The sequence below is a fragment of the Chiloscyllium plagiosum genome, unplaced genomic scaffold (genome assembly GCF_037043375.1).
Source record: "Chiloscyllium plagiosum isolate Xiang-an unplaced genomic scaffold, Cpla_swu_hap1 HiC_scaffold_4, whole genome shotgun sequence".
Classification (NCBI taxonomy): domain Eukaryota; kingdom Metazoa; phylum Chordata; class Chondrichthyes; order Orectolobiformes; family Hemiscylliidae; genus Chiloscyllium; species Chiloscyllium plagiosum.
In genome coordinates this window covers 84,432,260-84,450,367 of record NW_028270142.1, presented here as the reverse complement: position 1 = coordinate 84,450,367, position 18,108 = coordinate 84,432,260, and the positions used below count along the sequence as shown (strand labels likewise).

The 18,108-nt window shown below is 39.4% G+C and overlaps 1 protein-coding gene across 2 annotated transcripts in view; it reads left to right on the top strand.

The window, feature by feature from the left end:
* mapre2 (microtubule-associated protein, RP/EB family, member 2) overlaps positions 1–14,958 on the top strand; it is a 132,161-nt gene extending 117,203 nt beyond the window's left edge. For both annotated transcript variants that reach the window (XM_043688284.2, XM_043688283.2), the window contains exons 4-7: positions 4,135–4,342; positions 7,969–8,108; positions 14,042–14,194; positions 14,273–14,958. In XM_043688284.2, the coding sequence (XP_043544219.1) occupies positions 4,135–4,342; positions 7,969–8,108; positions 14,042–14,194; positions 14,273–14,344 (573 nt within the window). In that variant the 3' untranslated portion in view covers positions 14,345–14,958. The remainder of the gene's footprint in view (positions 1–4,134; positions 4,343–7,968; positions 8,109–14,041; positions 14,195–14,272) is intronic.
* The last annotated feature ends 3,150 nt before the right edge of the window (positions 14,959–18,108 follow it).

Sequence of the window (18,108 nt, the reverse complement as noted above, 5' to 3'; positions counted from 1 at the left end):
TCGTTGGTGCCTGTGTAAGAAAACATACCATTAGTGCATTCCCAAATAAATTGTCTCTATCCTCCTTGAGCCATCTTCCAGGATCATTGATTCATAGGGAGTGAGGAATCAAATGGTGGCAGCTCTCTTGAACCTGTTGTCTGACAGTTTCACCCACAATGAGGCAAAAAGAGTAAAGTGAGAGCTTAAATAGATGAAAGAGCTGTTCATGGTGATGCAGAACAGGAGATGTGGCAGTGTTTAGTGAATAGGAAGCACAGAGGGTAGAATGGGTTTTTGTTGTGGGAGGATGAGGTAGATGAGAGTTGAATGGAAATATTGCTTGCAATTGTGATGTAGATTGATAGCCTTGGTGACTCTTTTGTACAGTGGCAGACTTGGAGGAAAGGTGAGGCTGTAGGCAGAAAAATGTTGCATGTTGCCTTGCGGAGCAGCGACTGTCCATTGGCGGTCTTGCTGCTGACAGTTTTGTGGGAGAAATGAGAGAGATTTGGGTTGTTATCTGTATCCAGGCTGACTAGGTCTGGAGGTAGATATTCTTTGCTGATCTGCAGGATAGAAATGCCCACTATTTACCTGTCCAAAAAGTAAAATGTGAACTTTCTGGGCCACATATTCCTCTATAATGATCAAGCACCACAATGTGATGGGAGGTTCCTAGCTTGCAGAATCTGAAGTGCAGTGGAGCTGGAATTTCAAGATCGTACCAGCAGTGTGAATGGCAACAACAAGCACTTCAGCCACTCTGACTGTATGACTCATACAGAGGTGCCACAGAGGTTAGTTGCATAACTAATGAGCTGAAAAGTGGATGATATAATGATAAAAATCGGCATGGACAATATCTGACTGCCTACCATGAATCTCCTTGAAAATGACGTTTTGCCCAACGCGCCTATTGTGTCTGCCTATTCTGTCCTCACTACTCATGCGTTTCAACACTTCTGTCAAATCCCTTATTAAACCTGTCAAAGAAGAACAGCCTCAGCTTCTTGAATTTATATATATATTTATAAATTCATTCAGGGGATGGGTGTGTCGCTAGCTAGATCAACATTTAAATAGAATCATAGAATCCTTGCAGTGTGGAACAGACCATTTGGCCCATCAAGTCCACATTGACCCTCCAAAGAGTATCCCACTCAGACAAATCCCCCTGCCCTATGACTTTACATTTTCCATGAATAATGCACTTAACCTACACATCCTTGATCACTATGGGCAATTCAGCATGGCTAATTCACCTAACCTGCACATATTTGGAATGTGGACAGAAACCAGAGCATCTAGAGGAACCCATGCAGACACAGGGAGAATATGCAATCTCCTACACAGACAGTTGCCTAAGGCTGGAATCAAACCCAGCCTTGGAAGCAGAATGTACTGGGAAAAAATTAGTCTGGTACCATCTATGGAAAGATAAACAGAGCTAATGTTTTGAGTGCCATGAGTCGTCTTTGGAACTTTGTATCTGTGCTGCCACTTTATTCTGTGAATCTATTTTACCTAATCACTGTGTTCAGAGATGTAGGTACTCACCTCTGAAGCAGGTGGGACTTGATCCCAGGGAAAAGACACTTCCACTACACTACAAACAAGTCTGTTGTTTGGCACTTTATGAAATGTCTGTTGGAAGTCCATGATTAACACATGAAGCTTTCGAGCAATAACTCTCTCTTAACTTCATCAGAAAACTCACTAGTTCAGCACTATTTGCATTTTAAAACATTAAACTAGAGACCTGCAGCTGCTGGAGATCTAACACAAATTGCTGGAGAGACTCAGCTGGTCTGATAGCAACTGTGAAGAGAAAATGAGTTACTATTTCAAGTCCGTTGACGACTTCAGAAGTCCTGAAGAAATATCTTTCTGTCATCTCCATTCTTTTAACAGAATTCTGCTCATGACTTCAGCTAAGCCCAACTCCAAATAAATTCAATGGTTTCTTAATTCTTTAGAAATGTACAGCACGGAAACAGACCCTTCGGTCCATCTCGTCCGTGCCGGCCAGATATGCTAAACTAATCCAGCCCCATTTGCCAACACTTGGCCCATATCCCTCTAAACCCTTTCTATTCATGTCCCTGATCCAGGTGCCTTTTAATGTTGTAATCGCATCCAGGTGATGTGTTTTAATGGATGCTCACCTGGTGCCTATTTGTGACTGACATGGCAGAAAAGACTGAAAAAGGCTTTTTGGTTGTCCAGTATATAGAAAGTGTTTCGGTTAATAAAGACAATGCTCCAGTATTTAGACCTTTCTTTTGGCTATCCAACTTTGAATTTTCTCCACCAAAAACCAAGAATCTTAGCAATCTGTCCCTTGAGAGACTTTACATGTGCTTTCAGTACTATTTGCGTCACTTATCTTGCCAGAAGTACTTAACTTTACGATATAGAAAATACATAAAGAGCTACTGGATGGTGATCGTTGTGGAACCGACATGATTGTACATGTGTACTGCCTTTACCTAGGGCAAAGGAGAAATGCAGCATACTTTGGGAAGCTTCAAGTTGTGTGGGGAGGTGCCTCCATGGTAGAAATCAGTGTTGATGTTATTTCATTAAGTGCTTCCTGTCAGTATGAAATTATGAAATCTAGCATTTGGGAATCCAGAAATTAAATGGGAAAACATTTTGTTTGAATTAGTTGTACAGCAGTTAATGCATTCATCCATGAAATTCCCCAAAGGTTTTAAATGATTATTTTAATATATTCATATTCTTTAAACCACCAGGAAAAATCTCAAAAGCTGCTTCAAAAAATAAGAAATTGTACTCCAAAACAAGCCACTAATACTTATTGTACATTCTACAGTATTTGTTTTAGAAGATAGCTGTTTGAGTTAACTTTAGAAAGTTTTCATCAGCTGGATGTGAGCCCATCATTCACTGATGACTGAGACCACTCACATCTTTCTTTGTTACAACAGACATTTTCAAAACAACAATGACATTATTTTATTAACAATTTGCTGATTACAAACCAGTGCAGTAGAATCCTCCACAACTTGTGATATTGTGGTTTTAGCAGAGGGGACATGCACTGATTTTTTTGTTTGTCAGCAGTCCTTCAGGAATTCCTGATGAAGGGCTTATGCCAGAAATGTCGACTCTCCTGTACCTTAGATGCTGCCTGACCTGCAGTGCTTTTCCAGCATCACACTTCTTGACTGTGACTCTCCAGCATCTGCAGTCCTCACTTTCTCTTAGCTAGATGTATCAAGCCAATCAAAGAAAAATGTAAATTTTATTATTCCCTAATTCTGATCTATCAGTCGTATAACATATTAGAAAATTCTATAATGCACATTAACGCTTGGCTTCTTTTAATAAAAGACAGATGAACTTTTTGAGAGGATTTCTTTTAGTCCGTGATGGCTGATTTAGTTTTTTTATTCTAAATTCTTGCTATTGTCAATTCATATAAATTTCTGAAACATTTGGCCTGAGAATGATCCTTTCTAAAGTATTCAAAAAGGTTATTCAGATTGATTTTCTAATTCATATATCATGATCCCAGTTTACCCATGTCGGGGAAAAAAAATTCCATTAGTATGCAGAATACAACAGCAAATTATTTTTGTAATTTTTTTTGCACAATATTCTGAAAAAAAATTCTTTGCAGTATCATAGGAAAGCAACTTTCCATTAAAGCAAAAGAAGAACATGCATTTTTCAAACTTCTTTATGATCTCCCAAAGAGCTTAACAGAGCATGATGCACACTTGAAGTCTCGTCATTATATGTAAATGTTATTTTTGTATTGAAATGTGATCTTTTCTGCAAACTTGATCTTGCACTCTTATATTCTCCTTCTAACACTCTTTACGGTTTAGATTTTTGATGTGTCCCTGTCTAGAAGCACTTTATTTTCTTCTAAAATAAACTAGTTTGTTGTGTTTATATATTTCTATGAAAGATGAAAAATGTGCAGCTATATCTTAGTTTATTCCAATTGTGAATTTTTTTGAATTTTGCTATGTGATTGTTGTGCTATTTAATTTTGTGTATCCTCTGCAATGTTAGATATGAATTTAGTATTCTGTATAAATAACCAAATCCTATTTTTTCTGACATTGATAAGACTCTGTATATGCCATCAAATGAAATTGTGCATTTATCTTTGTTTAGGTTATTCCAGTAGAGCGTTTGGTTAAAGGTCGCTTTCAGGATAACTTAGAATTCATTCAGTGGTTCAAAAAGTTTTTTGATGCAAATTACGATGGTAAAGAATATGATCCTGTGCTTGCTCGGCAAGGTCAAGATGCTATTCCACCACCTAATCCTGGAGAACAGATTTTTAATTTGCCAAAGAAGGCAGTAAGTTCTCCAAGTGCAGGTAATTGTATTCCATGTTTGTATTTTATAGCTTGTCATATTTACATTTATACTGTCACCTCTGCTATTTCTTTTGTTTGTACTATCTTGATAATTAATGTTTTCAGTCGTCTTCTAATTTCAGCCTTTCTGTAATAATCTTTCAGTTGAACTCCTTATCCCAGGTGTCCGTGGTTGGTTGCCTTTTCCTGTTCTTCAGCTTTGTCGTAGCTCTCAATGACATCTTCTTCTGCAAAGAGAGGGATCTGTATGCACAAATACAGTTACGACCACTATCCCTCTGCTGTCATCAAAATTGTGAAAAATGAATGAGTCAGATTTCCTATAGCAAACACTAAAACCATTATGTTTTATTCTTGACAACATGCACACCTTCAGCATTAAGTTTTCTTTTTTGCCCGCTGCCAATGAGCCTAGTGGTGGGCAATTTTGCTGTTCTTTTCAATCTTGAACTTGACTTTGTATTTCACATATGATCCATGAGAGAGATTACCATCTTCTGCCCTGTATCATTGCCCACTTAGACTTCAACTTCCTCTCCCCAGTAGACATTGCTGAACTACTTATGTCCTTTGTCTTGTAGATTGATTTCTCATATGTCTTTATTTTGTGTACTTCTTCCTTCCTGCGCTCTCTTTCCATTCCAGTCTAGGGAAAAAAAACTAACAAAAACCTTATCTTTAAACTTGACTTCAATATAGGAATGTTCATTCATTTACAATATTTATGATGCACATTTTTTTTTAGTGTGATAAAATGTCCCAAGGCAGGTGCTTAATAGGAACATTAAGCATCACAACTTAATTGTAGGCTACCTGCGGTGGTATTGCAGAATATAATCAAATACATGATCAGCCAAGTAGACTTTTAAAAGAACAACTTAAAAGAGGAAAAAGAGGTGGTGAGAGTTAGGGAGTGAATTCCAAAGTTTAGCAACTGAAGAGATGGCCACCATTTCAGCTGCAATTAAAATGGGGAGGTGCACAAGAGACCAAACTTTAGAGAAGCAAAGATATCTTAAGATTGTCAGGTAGGAGGCGATATGAGGGATGGAGATGTGGAATTTGAAAACAAGAATGAGAAGTTGGAAATTGAGGCATTGCTTAACCAGTATAAATTGATCAACACTGGAGTGGTGGGTGAGCATCATGCAATTTAGAACACTGGCAGAAAGTTTTTGTGTTTTTTAGGATAAAATGTGGGTGACCATCAAGACATGATGGCACATTTATCTTTTGAAAGCCGAGTGAGAGTTGCAGCAAGTGATGAGCTGAGGCAGGTGCAAACTTGGGCAATGTTGTATATGCTTTACTGCGTGGTCTTGGTGATGGTGTGTATATGTGATCAGAAGCTAATCTCGGTCAAATCTGGCACCACGGTCATGAACTGTCTATCTGATTTCAGTCTTAAACAATAACAGGAAGAAAGATGGAGTTGATGAGTAGTCATGGGAGCTGAAGGCAATGACTATGTTCTTCCTCATTGGAAGAAATGTCTGCTCATCTAGTACCTAATGTCAAGCAATCAGTCCGATAATGTTAAGATAGGTGGTAATGTTAGACCTACTGTTGTCAGTGTACATGTGAAAATTGATGCAGTGTTTTAAGATTGTCACTGATTAGCGGCTTGTAGTTGAGGTGGTAAAGATAGATCCTTAGGAGACACCAGCAATTTCACAATGTGAGAGCAGAAAGACAAGCCACTGCAAGTGATTCTCTGCTACGATTAGATAAAAGGAAAGGTGTTTGCAGGCCCACCCACCTTAGACTGTTTGATAAGAATGTTCTATTCAATAGTGTGAAAGACTATGGATAGTTTTAAAAAGGATAAGGCCAGTCCCACAGGCTGTCATTTGTAACTTTAAGGGCCATTTTGGTACTATCAGAGTTTGGAATCCAATTGGAGAGATTCAGGCTTGGGATTCTAGAAAATATATAATCAATACCTACCTGCCTGTGTGTTTTTGACATGCTTAAGGAATAATTAATGGGAAATGTTTCAAGATCGGTTTTTCACTAGGATAGTTTTACTAGATCAATTTGTTGGGTATAAAAGGGAGCAGGTTGAAGACATTTTCAGGATGCGGCATAAGATTATTTCTGAGTAGATGGAAGATAATCAGTGCAACTCAACCTCCAGCTAATTTCATAATAACTGGAACTGCAGCAGCTTTAAAGTGTCTCCAACTAACTTGATCTTGAACAGCAGTTTGAAATGCAAGTGTTGTGTATCTGAAGTAAAAAGACCAAAATGAGGTTCTATCCCATTATCTTTATGGTTATTCAATAAATTTTCTTCATAATGAATTTGACTTTATTAAAGCCATGGTTGGTTAGTTGAAGTGTTATGGCAATTAAGTTAGTAAAGTTGGCTCCTGACCTGCATTTGACTTCAACAAATTTGTAACAATGTATGGATTAATGCTCTTGTGCCTTTTTAAATATTAAACTGTAGTTTGGTACAATTGCACTAAATGTTCCCCAAATCTTAAGTTGGCACTTCCTTACTTCTGTAGTTTCTTCTAATAGAATTCTTCCTGGAATGTGAATGGTAAACTACTAGTTCTTTTCTACACACTTATTCTTAATTCAGTTGATTAATTTTATCTTGTTGCCATATTTCTTCCCCTCTGTCCTTTTACCATTAGCTTGGAATTGGCTTCCGGTTCTGCCAGCTTTTCATTTAGTTACTAACTTTGCATCGATTCATGTGCATTTTTTTTTACAAATACTAAATATTTAACAAGTTAACATGGTATATCCAATAATTTTTGTTGATATCCTTTATATACTCAGAGGGTTTATAGAGCACACAGTTAAGAGAAAAGGTATCCTTCTGATTTTACTGATTGAATGCAACATGTTAAAATTGTGCAAAGAATAGAAGTATATAGTTAAATGCAACTTGCCACCAAATATCAATAAGAAACTCAACTTACTACCAAGCAGTTGTCATTTTTTTAAAATAAGCATTTAATGTTAAACAAAAAAACTGCATATTTTTCCTGAGTGATCGAAAGTCGGAGAGTTGACTAATGACAACTGAGGAAACCAGATTAATATATATTTCTCAGCTGCATAATGTTAAAGATATCAAAACTAAGTAGATCAGCATTTGGTTTATTTTGTCCCTTGACCAAACACTCTTTAAATAGTTTATAGGAGGGCTAATTTTGAAACGAGAAAGTTAAATGTTTTGTAATCTGCGGCTATAACTAACATTATCGCCAGTTAAATTTTAAAGCAATTTCCAATGTTACAGGTGAAAACCATTGAAAATAATTGAAAGCCTCCTCACATGACTGAGTAACATTTAAAGCACCTTCCATGCAGTTTTTTTGCTTCTGATTTTCAGCTATTTCCTACGATGAAAATAGTTATATGTATGTTAATTTGCAAGAATATCCAAGTTTTCAAATTTAAACTGAGTGCTAATATTTTGGATCTTTAAACACCAGTCACAAATTGGATGCTTTTAATTCCTCATCAGATTAAATAAAAACTGCATTTCTTCCATTACCATCCAGATTACAGAACACATAAACCTGCATGAAAGTGTGACTTGTTTATAGGAATTTACAGTAACTTAAAAGTTGTTCAGGTGGTTCAATTTGTGCCCAAATGGTAGGTGCTGCTGCTTCAAAAAGCACTCCATCTCCTAAATCAGCGTCAACACCATCTAGGCCAACTTCAGCTCAAGCTAGAAAGGCACCAGGAGCAAAAAGTGGTGGTGATGCAGAATCACATATTGCACAATTGAATGAGCAGGTATGTGGTAGTAAGTCTAAGCTTTCTAGTAATTATCTATTCAGAATTGATGAGTACTATCAAATTGTAGCTGAAGTCTAATCCCGGTTAACATAAATTCATGGTTAAGGGTTTTTTTTTTTGTTGAATAAAATATTTAGATTCTTTTTCCTCATTACATTTCCCCTGTCAGACTTTAGATGTATTAAGGCTCGCAGTTCATTATCAGGATTATTGCTGTCCGTCATAATATGCTACCACCTCTCAATCTTGGGATTGATCATGATCTCTCCTGCCTGGGACCCTGTCCAAGTCCATGGCATGATCTTTTGAGACATGTACAATCTGTGGTTGGTATGATTGGAGCTACTGTAATTTACAGATAAAGCCAGTTTTAATCACCTGGATAAATACAAGTAACAATTAATAGATTTTTAATCTTTAATATATTTTCTTTGATTTTTAAGTTTGGTTTGTCAATTTTATTTTTATGCTGTAGTACCAGTTTCAATCTTTTGAAGCTGCTGGATAATAAATATAAATGGGCCAAATTGGCAATAATTTATTCTCTTCCTCTAAAGCTATGTTTGCTAATGTCTTTATTAATATATTTAACAAATTAATTAAGTAGGTCTTGGTCTGACTTCTGTGGCATTTAAAAAGGTACTGAATGAATGAAATATTGCAATAAAAGACACTTGAGCAATAGATTACATTTGCTCTGTCTCAATATTGTTTTTCTTTTAACACTTATAATCTGCCTAATTAAGGCAGAATAACTTGTGTAGAACTAATTCCCACATTCAATTTGGAGTTAGTCAGAATATTTAACTCCATAAGTGAGACATAATCAAGATTCTGTATGAAAAGAGAGCAAATATACTCATCTGTTTTTGAATGTCTTATAGTAAATGAACACACGTCAGCAAAATGTTTTTAACCAGCATGCCAGAAATTTGTAGAACAATGTACTTGGTTGCTTAACCTGACCACCAAATGCATTAATGGTAATGGATAATCTAATATTACTCAAATAATAATGAGATGGTAATGTAACATCGCATAATTTGCCTGGACAGTCATGTCACAGGAGGTTAGCTTTCTAGACCACAGAATTGTAGGAGATCTAGGGTAGCCATATAAAGTTTGATCCTTTGGTTACCTGAGGTGGTGAGGTGAGTGACATGTACTTATTTGAAACAATGGCTTCCAAGACATGGAGTTGTACTTGGTATGCATGCATTACGTATATTTTGTTTCAATGTGTCAATCAGTGTCACTCTGGTTTACAAGGATGCAATCTCAGTGGTTAGCACTGCTGCCTCACAGTGCCAGGGACCCGGGTTCAATTGTCTGTGGGAGTTTGCACGTTCTCCCCGTGACTGCGTGGGTTTCCTCCGGGTGCTCCGGTTTCCTCCCACAGTCTAAAGATGTGCAGGTTAAGTGAATTGCCCATAGTGTTAGGTGCATTTGTCAGAGGTAAATACACGGTAGGAGAATGGGTCTGGGTGGGTTACTCTTCGGAGCGTCGGTGTGGACTTGTTGGGCCGAAGGGCCTGTTTCCATACTGTAGGGAATCTAATCTAATCAATGATCAGGTCAATAGAAAACTGCTACAAATGTTTTTATTTAAATTTTCACTCCCAAAATTACTGCTTGTGCTGAATAAATAAAGAATAGAACCACCAAGATGTCTTTTATGTAGCATTGTAAGGTAAATCATTTGATTTCTCGAATACTGTTAAGCCAAACATATTTTGGAGGATAGTTGGGAGCCATCTCTTTGATGAATAAAATTGAATAAACCAACTTTGTGATTGTCGAATGTTGGTAACACTGTCATAATACTCTGGCTACTGCTCTGCTTAAGAACAGTGTGTCCAGTGATTTCATGTAAGATAAAAGCAAAATAATACAGGTGTTGAAAATACTCAGCAGGTGAGGCTGCATTTATGGATAGAAAACTAGAATTAATTTTTCAGGTCTGTAACCTTTTATCAGAATCATGGGCCCAATCTCAGATGTGAAATGTTAAGTAACTCTGGGTGGAATCTTATAGCCTGTGACGTAGGCTATGGCAAGATGTGAGACAGAATCATGTGGCAATGCCCAGCTTGACATAGAGGTCAACTCTTGTTTCACAAGTGGTGTAATGCAGTTCTCACTATGCAGCAGCAAGCTGCCTGTAGATGGAGAGTAACCTCTGTTAAACACTGGTTTAACATCACCAGGCACTTCATTAAATATACTGGCTCGCACCTTAGTAAACTTGTCAACAAACTAGATAAAGCCAATTTTAATTGCATACTGATAAATACAAATGAAAATTAATAGATGTTGGGAAAACTTAAGGAGATCAGGCTGTGTACCTGGCAGTTTCTGCTCCAAACTACTGCCATCTTGGGCACAAACATCATCTTGGGGCATGATTCCCATGCACCACCTGAACACACAGTCTTCTGCACAGCATACTGGTAATGTAGTGCAGGGCATCCCAGCCACTTGAATCCCAACACTGCAATTGGGACAGGCACTCAGCTTGCAGATTGCACGACACTGCATCTCAGGATTGTTTGCTTGTTCTTTTGGCACTAGGCCAGTTAGTACCTACTCACTTGCTCATAGGATCCCTGCCTTGCTGTGTCCATCAGTGAAGTCACAGAAATGGGCAGCATGCATCATTGCCAGCAGCCTTCACTCTAGTGGGTGCACATCTTGCTCGATGGCATTGTGCTACAGCAATTTCACATCTTCCCATGTCATTAGTTTACAGAGCAAATGCACTGAATGTGTAGTAAGCAGAGAGCTATGTATTTAACTCTTAAGGGATGTAGTTATCACTGAAGTCCATTGTGACATCTGTTGGTAAGGGGTACAGGCATATTAAGTTAAGGGAAGCGTCCCATACCAGTCAAGGACATTGGTCACAGGCATCTGGTCAGGGAGGTGATCTTGGACAGGGAATCTGTGCCTGTGCAGTCCACAGAGTGGGCTACAGTCAGTCCACTGTGGCAAGTTTGGTGGGTGTAGGGCTAATGCAGTTGGGAAGATATGTTGGAGCCATGATCAATCTGTTGGCTTTGCCCACAGAAACTAAGGGGGAAGAGAGTGGGTCAGTAGGTATGGCCATTTGTTATGACACTGGGCCTCGGCAGTTTAGTTTTTGGAACTGGAGCCACAGATGTTGGACAAAGGTGCAATACAGTTGTGAAGGAGGCAGCAAAAATGTTTGAAGGTGACGGTACTTCAAAGTTTGTCTGGGAAAGGTGTAATGCTGGTAGTGATCCTCGGCCAGAAGCAACCTGGCATCTGTGGGGAAGAGGTACAGCTAATGAGCACTTGAAATCTGCATCTCATGCCAGAGTCTGGGTGAGAAGGGTAGGCAGGTGTGGTAGAATTGAGTTGTGACATTGGCAAGTGTGAATCCTTTGAATTGACTAACATGAAAGGGATGTGAATATTTGGGGACTAACCGACAGGATCACACTGGAAAGTGCTAGGAGGTGATCACTCACTGTTATTTTCCATTGTGCACTTTTGATACCAGCATAATAGGAAGAAAAAGGTTGTGACCACACCAGAGTGGGCAGAATAATTTCTTCCTCTGTGGAAGGGGATTCACTGATAGAACATAGTACAGTATAGGAACAGAGCTTTGGCTCACCATGTCTGTGCTGACCATGATGCCATTCTAAACTAAACCCATCTGTCTGCCATGGTCTGTATCTCTCTCTTCCCTGCCTGTTCATGTCAATCTAAATGCCTCTTAAACATTGCCAACATTTTTGTATGTTGTTTTGTTTACAAAAAAGCCACCTTCAGCCATTTCACTAAAGTGTCTATGATTTGTTTCCTCCTTTCTCTTCCTCCCACTACGTCTCCGTGCACTCCCTGGTTCCATAGTTGGAGTGGAGGAACCTGTTGTTTTTTGCTTTGGAGGTTTGGTGAGATTACTCCAGGGCAACGTGTCTAGATGGGTGAGACAATGTTGACCCTCCTTGGTTTGAACTTCCAATGGTTGGAGGGTGACAGAGTGTAAATGGAAAACCTGTCCTCTGCATTGTCTTGAGTGCAGGTCAAGGAGCCTGTGTGTGGTTCCACCTCCTGTCACTGCACTGCTTCTATGTGAGGAAGGGTCAAGGACTTCGGTCAAGGACTTCAATCAAGGTTCCCTGCCCATTGCCATATCTTCAGTACTTGGGACCAGTGCATGGGATGATGGCGTGAAAGTGTTCATAGTTTTCCAGCAGCCTACGTAGCTAGACCTGGCTCTCCATGGCAGCCACCAGCTTGTTCATGGAGGCAGACGGTCACAGGATTCCTAGCAGAGATGCAACCAATGAGGATATTACATCCCATATGCCTATATGCTGCTGCTGCTCTCTAATGTGTATTTGGATGAATTCTCTGATTGCCATAACCACAGGATCATCTGCTTGGGACTGGTCTGTAGCAGTGTCGGAGTGTTGGCTCTCTGGGACTTTTCTTCTGCAGCCAGGTGTGGAACTCTTGTGGTGATTTGCACCCCAAGTTATAAACCCCCACTTGCTTTGCCTATACTGACATGTCTGTATCTTGACTGGTGAGCAGTGAAGGAGACCGCCTTGCCAGCTCTTCCTCTGAGGCCTCCATCCTCTTGTTCTCAGAGGTCCAGGAGGATTGTCTGCTTCTCTGTAGATGTTGAGAGGCTAGCTGAACATGTAAGACAAAAAAAACCAGATGTCACGGCCAGTAGTTGGATTTGTTGCTCATTGAGTAATAACAGAAGACTGGCAGTGGCATGCATAGTGATACTTACTGTTTTGGAAGAACACTGATGTCTTGGTCTTCTGCAAGGGCCAAGAGTCTGTCTTGTAGGGATGAAGGTACTGATGTTGGGAACCTGCCCCACCCATACAACCCCTCTCTGCTCTGTTATGGACCGTCTTCTGTTATAATAGGGGGGAGGCGGGGGGAAATAGCTCTATGACAATGGTACAACTACTTTGCATATGGGGAAAAGGTAGTGAGGTGTACTGATGAAGTAAGGTGTCAGCAGGGAAAACATGCAGGATTATTGATGTGGAAGACTGAGGGGAAGAGAGTGGGTTAGAGAATGTGTTGCAGGCAACACTGAAGGTGATGGGGCATTTCATGGTGGAAGGTGCAGTGGCAGAGAGAAGAGTGTGACAGTAGGGGCAGTAAAGGTCATGTGCATTCTTTCTGAATTACTGGCCATTCGTCTGCATTCGAGAGACCTCACTAACATGGGTGACTTCAAACCAGGTTGACTGTGTGCACTGGTATGGCCTCCTCTACCCAGTCTCTTGGGAAGAGGAACTTCTCTTCACCCATACACCAGGTCTTCCACTCCCTGTCAGAGAAATGCAGTGGCTCCTTCACTGCCATCTTCTGATTCTGTCTGTCAGTGAGCAGGGTAGCTTTGGAGTGCCAGTGCTAGTCTGGATGTATTGTGATAGGATGAAAATTGGACCTCATGGCTGTAGGTTTTTAGTGGGTAATTAAAGTTGGGGTTTTAATAAGATAGTATGAGAAAACTCACTGGGCCTCTCCGTGAAAAACTTGCCATTTCTCGCTTTCTCTCTATGGATGCTGCCTGACCTGCAGAGTATCTTCATATGAGCTTAGTCTGGGTAACATTTAGCACGTAGAGGCTAGAATGGATTGTGGCACCACATCTCCAGGCAACAATACAATCCACAATATATGTTGTAATCTTTTGGGTTCTTCTATACTAGAAATTCAATAATGATGATAAAATATTTTAGTTCCCTTTCAGAGAGATTTGTTGGCCCTTGATGTGGCGAGAACAAACTTCTTCAATTTAGTAATGCTGAATGTGTCTTGAAAATTAGTTAGAATACTTTTCAAGAAAGTTTCTACTTGCAGTTAAACATTCCTGAGACTCTTCGCAATACAATTTTTGAGTAACTTTTATTTTCCCAATTGAGCAGGTGAGTTCATTAAAACTCGCACTGGAAGGAGTTGAGAAGGAAAGGGACTTCTACTTTGGAAAACTGAGAGAAATTGAATTGATTTGCCAAGAACATGGGCAGGAGAATATTGACCTTGTTCAGCGACTTATGGATGTGCTATATGCTACAGATGTATGTATGGTTTTTATTATTTATTTATGATATTATGTAGAAATACTGTATATTAATGTATTTATTTTTAATTTGCAGGAAGGATTTGCAGTGCCAGATGAAGTTCAGGTTCAGGGTGAAGAACTGACTCAGGAGCCAGAAGAGTATTAGCTGGCAACACGAGCATTCACTTCAGAATGAAGAGTACACAGGACTTCATGAAATGAATTGCTTCAGATTGAACATTAGCCTTTTATCTTCCATATTCTGCAACAGCAAAGTACTGTATTCCATACCCATTATCTTACCACCATGCATTTATAACAATTATGTTACTTTACTGAAAACGTGGTAATTTTGGGACTAAATTAACCATTTGCATTATGGCTTATGAGAAGTATAGTTTGACAAAACAGTTGATTTCAAAAGTTCCATATCCATCAACAAAGGTTTATCAAGTATGTTTGATGAGCAAAGATGCAGTATTAGAAATTTATACTCGCCATGTTTATTTTCCTTTAAACCTGCTACGTGGAGAGTAACCCATCAATTGCATTCTACACATTATACAGGCAATAAGTGTGAACTTATTTGTATATGAAAACACAGTTTGAGGAACGGATTCTAAATTACGTGTAAAGAAAGTCTTATTAAGCTGTAATTCACTTGTTTTGAAAATTATCCACAATTTGTCGCATGATGGGGTAGATTTGTTTCCAAAGCGTAAATAATTGCTATTACTTTTATCTTTCTACTTATTTAATAATAAATTTGTTGTGTGTTTATATTTGTGGTCTGTGTATAAAGGTCTTTATAAGGAAACTATTAATGCACTGATATAATGCACATAGAAAATCAAATTCATCAGGAGTTCCAGTGTTTAAAATCATCATAGAATATTTTGACAGTTCTACAGTATTCACATATAAGCAGATGGATAATGAATACAATAATACTGTAGGTCTGAGGTTGGATATTATGATCTAGGAACTGCATCAACACCAACAAAGATACAAGTTCAAATGACAATCTTGGGATATCGTGCATATCAACCTTCCCTTGATTTAAAATATATTACTGGGCATGGATTAATTAGAGTAATAATTGTAGCACTGATGCATCCACTTGGCTAATCTGGAAATACAGACAGAAAATCAGAGTCCTTCCTGCACTTATCATGTCAACTAGCGAATAAGCTCAATTTGTTAGCAGTAAATGTAGATCTTTATTTACTGAAGGGAATAGTATGGATATTAAAAGGAACAAAGTAGTATTCATGCAAATGAAAATCATACTTGGGAGGTACGAGTAGAGAAAGGGAAAACAATGTTTCAACTGGTCAGCAAAGTCAAAACCTGCTAAATATGAACATTTGTACTCATTTGTCTGATCTAAATACATGGTTTCTGTATAAGAAGATATTCATACCTTACCATTAGTTTATACTCATGTTTGTATCTTGGTTTCATTGGTATCTTGGAACATTCTTCTCTCTTGAGTTTTCATATAACAAAATTTGCAATAGATTTGTAAACTTAACAAGGCTACTTCTAATGTATCCCATATTTATAAATGTAAGCTGTTCTGATTTACCTATTCCAATTGTAGAATTGGATAATGCGTTAATGCACAACATTTTTAATAGTCTGCCTTTATTTGATGACTTAAAATGTTTCACCACAAATGTTAGGGATATGGCTGATGGTTTTATTGAGGGAAAATAAATCCGAACCACATTTATCTCAAAAAGAATCCTCAGTAGATTTTCATGTAGGAGGGAGAGTTTGATTCCCACTTTACCTTGATATTACCCCATCATAACATATATCTCTAATTTTAAGGATATGTTCACTTCTGCTAGACTCCTCCATCTGAGGGAATAATTTCCATTGACCCTATCAACTCTTAAACATCTTAAACAATTCAATTAGATCACTTAACTCTGCAAACTAAATGGAATATAAAATAGGAGAAAGTGGGGACTGCAGATGCTGGAGATCAGAGCTGAAAAATGTGTTCAGGAATTCCTGAAGAAGGGCTTATGCCTGACACGTCGATTCTCCTGCTCCTTGGATGCTGCCTGACCTGCTGCGCTTTTCCAGCAACACATTTTTCAGCTCTAAATGGAATATAAGCCTAGATGACCTACTCTTATAAATCTTTTTGTTCCTGTAGCGCACTCTTTTCAAGCAGCTTTTATTTGGTGGCACTATACTACTAGTGTCAGTCACTCAGTCTTATTTCAAACCCATTGTATCTGTCCCTTTCTACTGCTTGCATTCATCTGATCATAGGCCTTCATAAGACCATAAGACATAGGAGTGGAAGTAAGGCCATTCGGCCCATCGAGTCCACTCCGCCATTCAATCATGGCTGATGCGTATTTCAGCTCCACTTACCAGCGTTCTCCCCGTAGCCCTTAATTCCTCGAGACAACAAGAATCTATCAATCTCGGCCTTGAAGACATTTAGCGTCCCGGCTTCCACTGCACTCCGTGGCAATGAATTCCACAAGCCCACCACTCTCTGGCTGAAGAAATGTCTCCGCATTTCTGTTCTGAAATGACCCCCTCTAATTCTAAGGCTGTGTCCACGGGTTCTAGTCTCCTCGTTTAACTGAAACAATTTCCTAGCATCCACCTTTTCCAAGCCATGTATTATTTTGTACATCTCTATTAAGTCTCCCCTTAATCTTCTAAACTCCAACGAATACAATCCCAGTATCCTCAGCCGTTCCTCATATGTTAGACCTGTCATTCCAGGGATCATCCGTGTGAATCTCCACTGGACACGTTCCAGTGCCAGTATGTCCTTCCTGAGGTGTGGGGACCAAAACTGGACACAGTACTCCAAATGGGGCCTAACCAGAGCTTTATAAAGTCTTAGTAGTACATCTCTGCTTTTATATTCCAACCCTCTTGAGATAAGAGACAACATTGCATTCGCTTTCTTAATCACGGACTCAACCTGCATGTTTACCTTTAGAGAATCCTCGACTAGCACTCCCAGATCCCTTTGTGCTTTGGCTTTATTAATTTTCTCACCATTTAGAAAGTAGTTATGCTTTTATTCTTTTTGCCAAAGTGCAAGACCTCGCACTTGCTCACGTTAAATTCCATCAGCCATTTCCTGGACCACTCTTCCCAACCTGTCAAGATCCTTCTGTAGCCTCCCCACTTCCTCAGTACTACCTGCCTGTCCACCTAACTTCGTATCATCGGCAAACTTCGCTAGAATGCCCCCGGTTCCCTCATCCAAATCGTTAATATATAATGCGAACAGCTGTGGCCCCAGCACCGAACCCTGCGGGACACCGCTCGTCACCGGCTGCCATTCTGAAAAAGAACCTTTTATCCCAACTCTCTGCCTTCTGTTAGACAGCCAATCCTCAATCCATCCCAGCAGCTCACCTCGAACACCATGGGCCCTCACCTTGCTCAGCAGCCTCCCGTGTGGCACCTTATCAAAGGCCTTTTGAAAGTCTAGATAGACCACATCCACTGGGTTTCCCTGGTCTAACCTACTTGTTACCTCTTCAAAAAATTCCAACAGGTTTGTCAGGCATGACCTCCCTCTCTATTTCTTTCTCGTAGTCTTGTCTCACCATATATCCTCCCTGTCTTCACAACATGTTATCATACCATTCTCAACTGCTTCAACATTTGTGTCATCTTCACCAATTTTGGTCCTTGCCCGCTTGTGGGATTGTTGTCTCCACATCAGCCCTTATCAAGATCCTTTCCAAGGTTGTTAGGATGCCGATGTGATCATCCCCTTGTCTTTTTCAAACAAATGTACAAAGACTGGGGAACTGTGGACGCTTCTCCGAGTGCAAACTAACAGAGGGGTATATGGAGACTAGGGAATTGTATGTGGTGCTAAGAGTGTGGTCTAATCAAGGGGGTTACAGGACTGGGGAACTGGTCCCCCTCCTC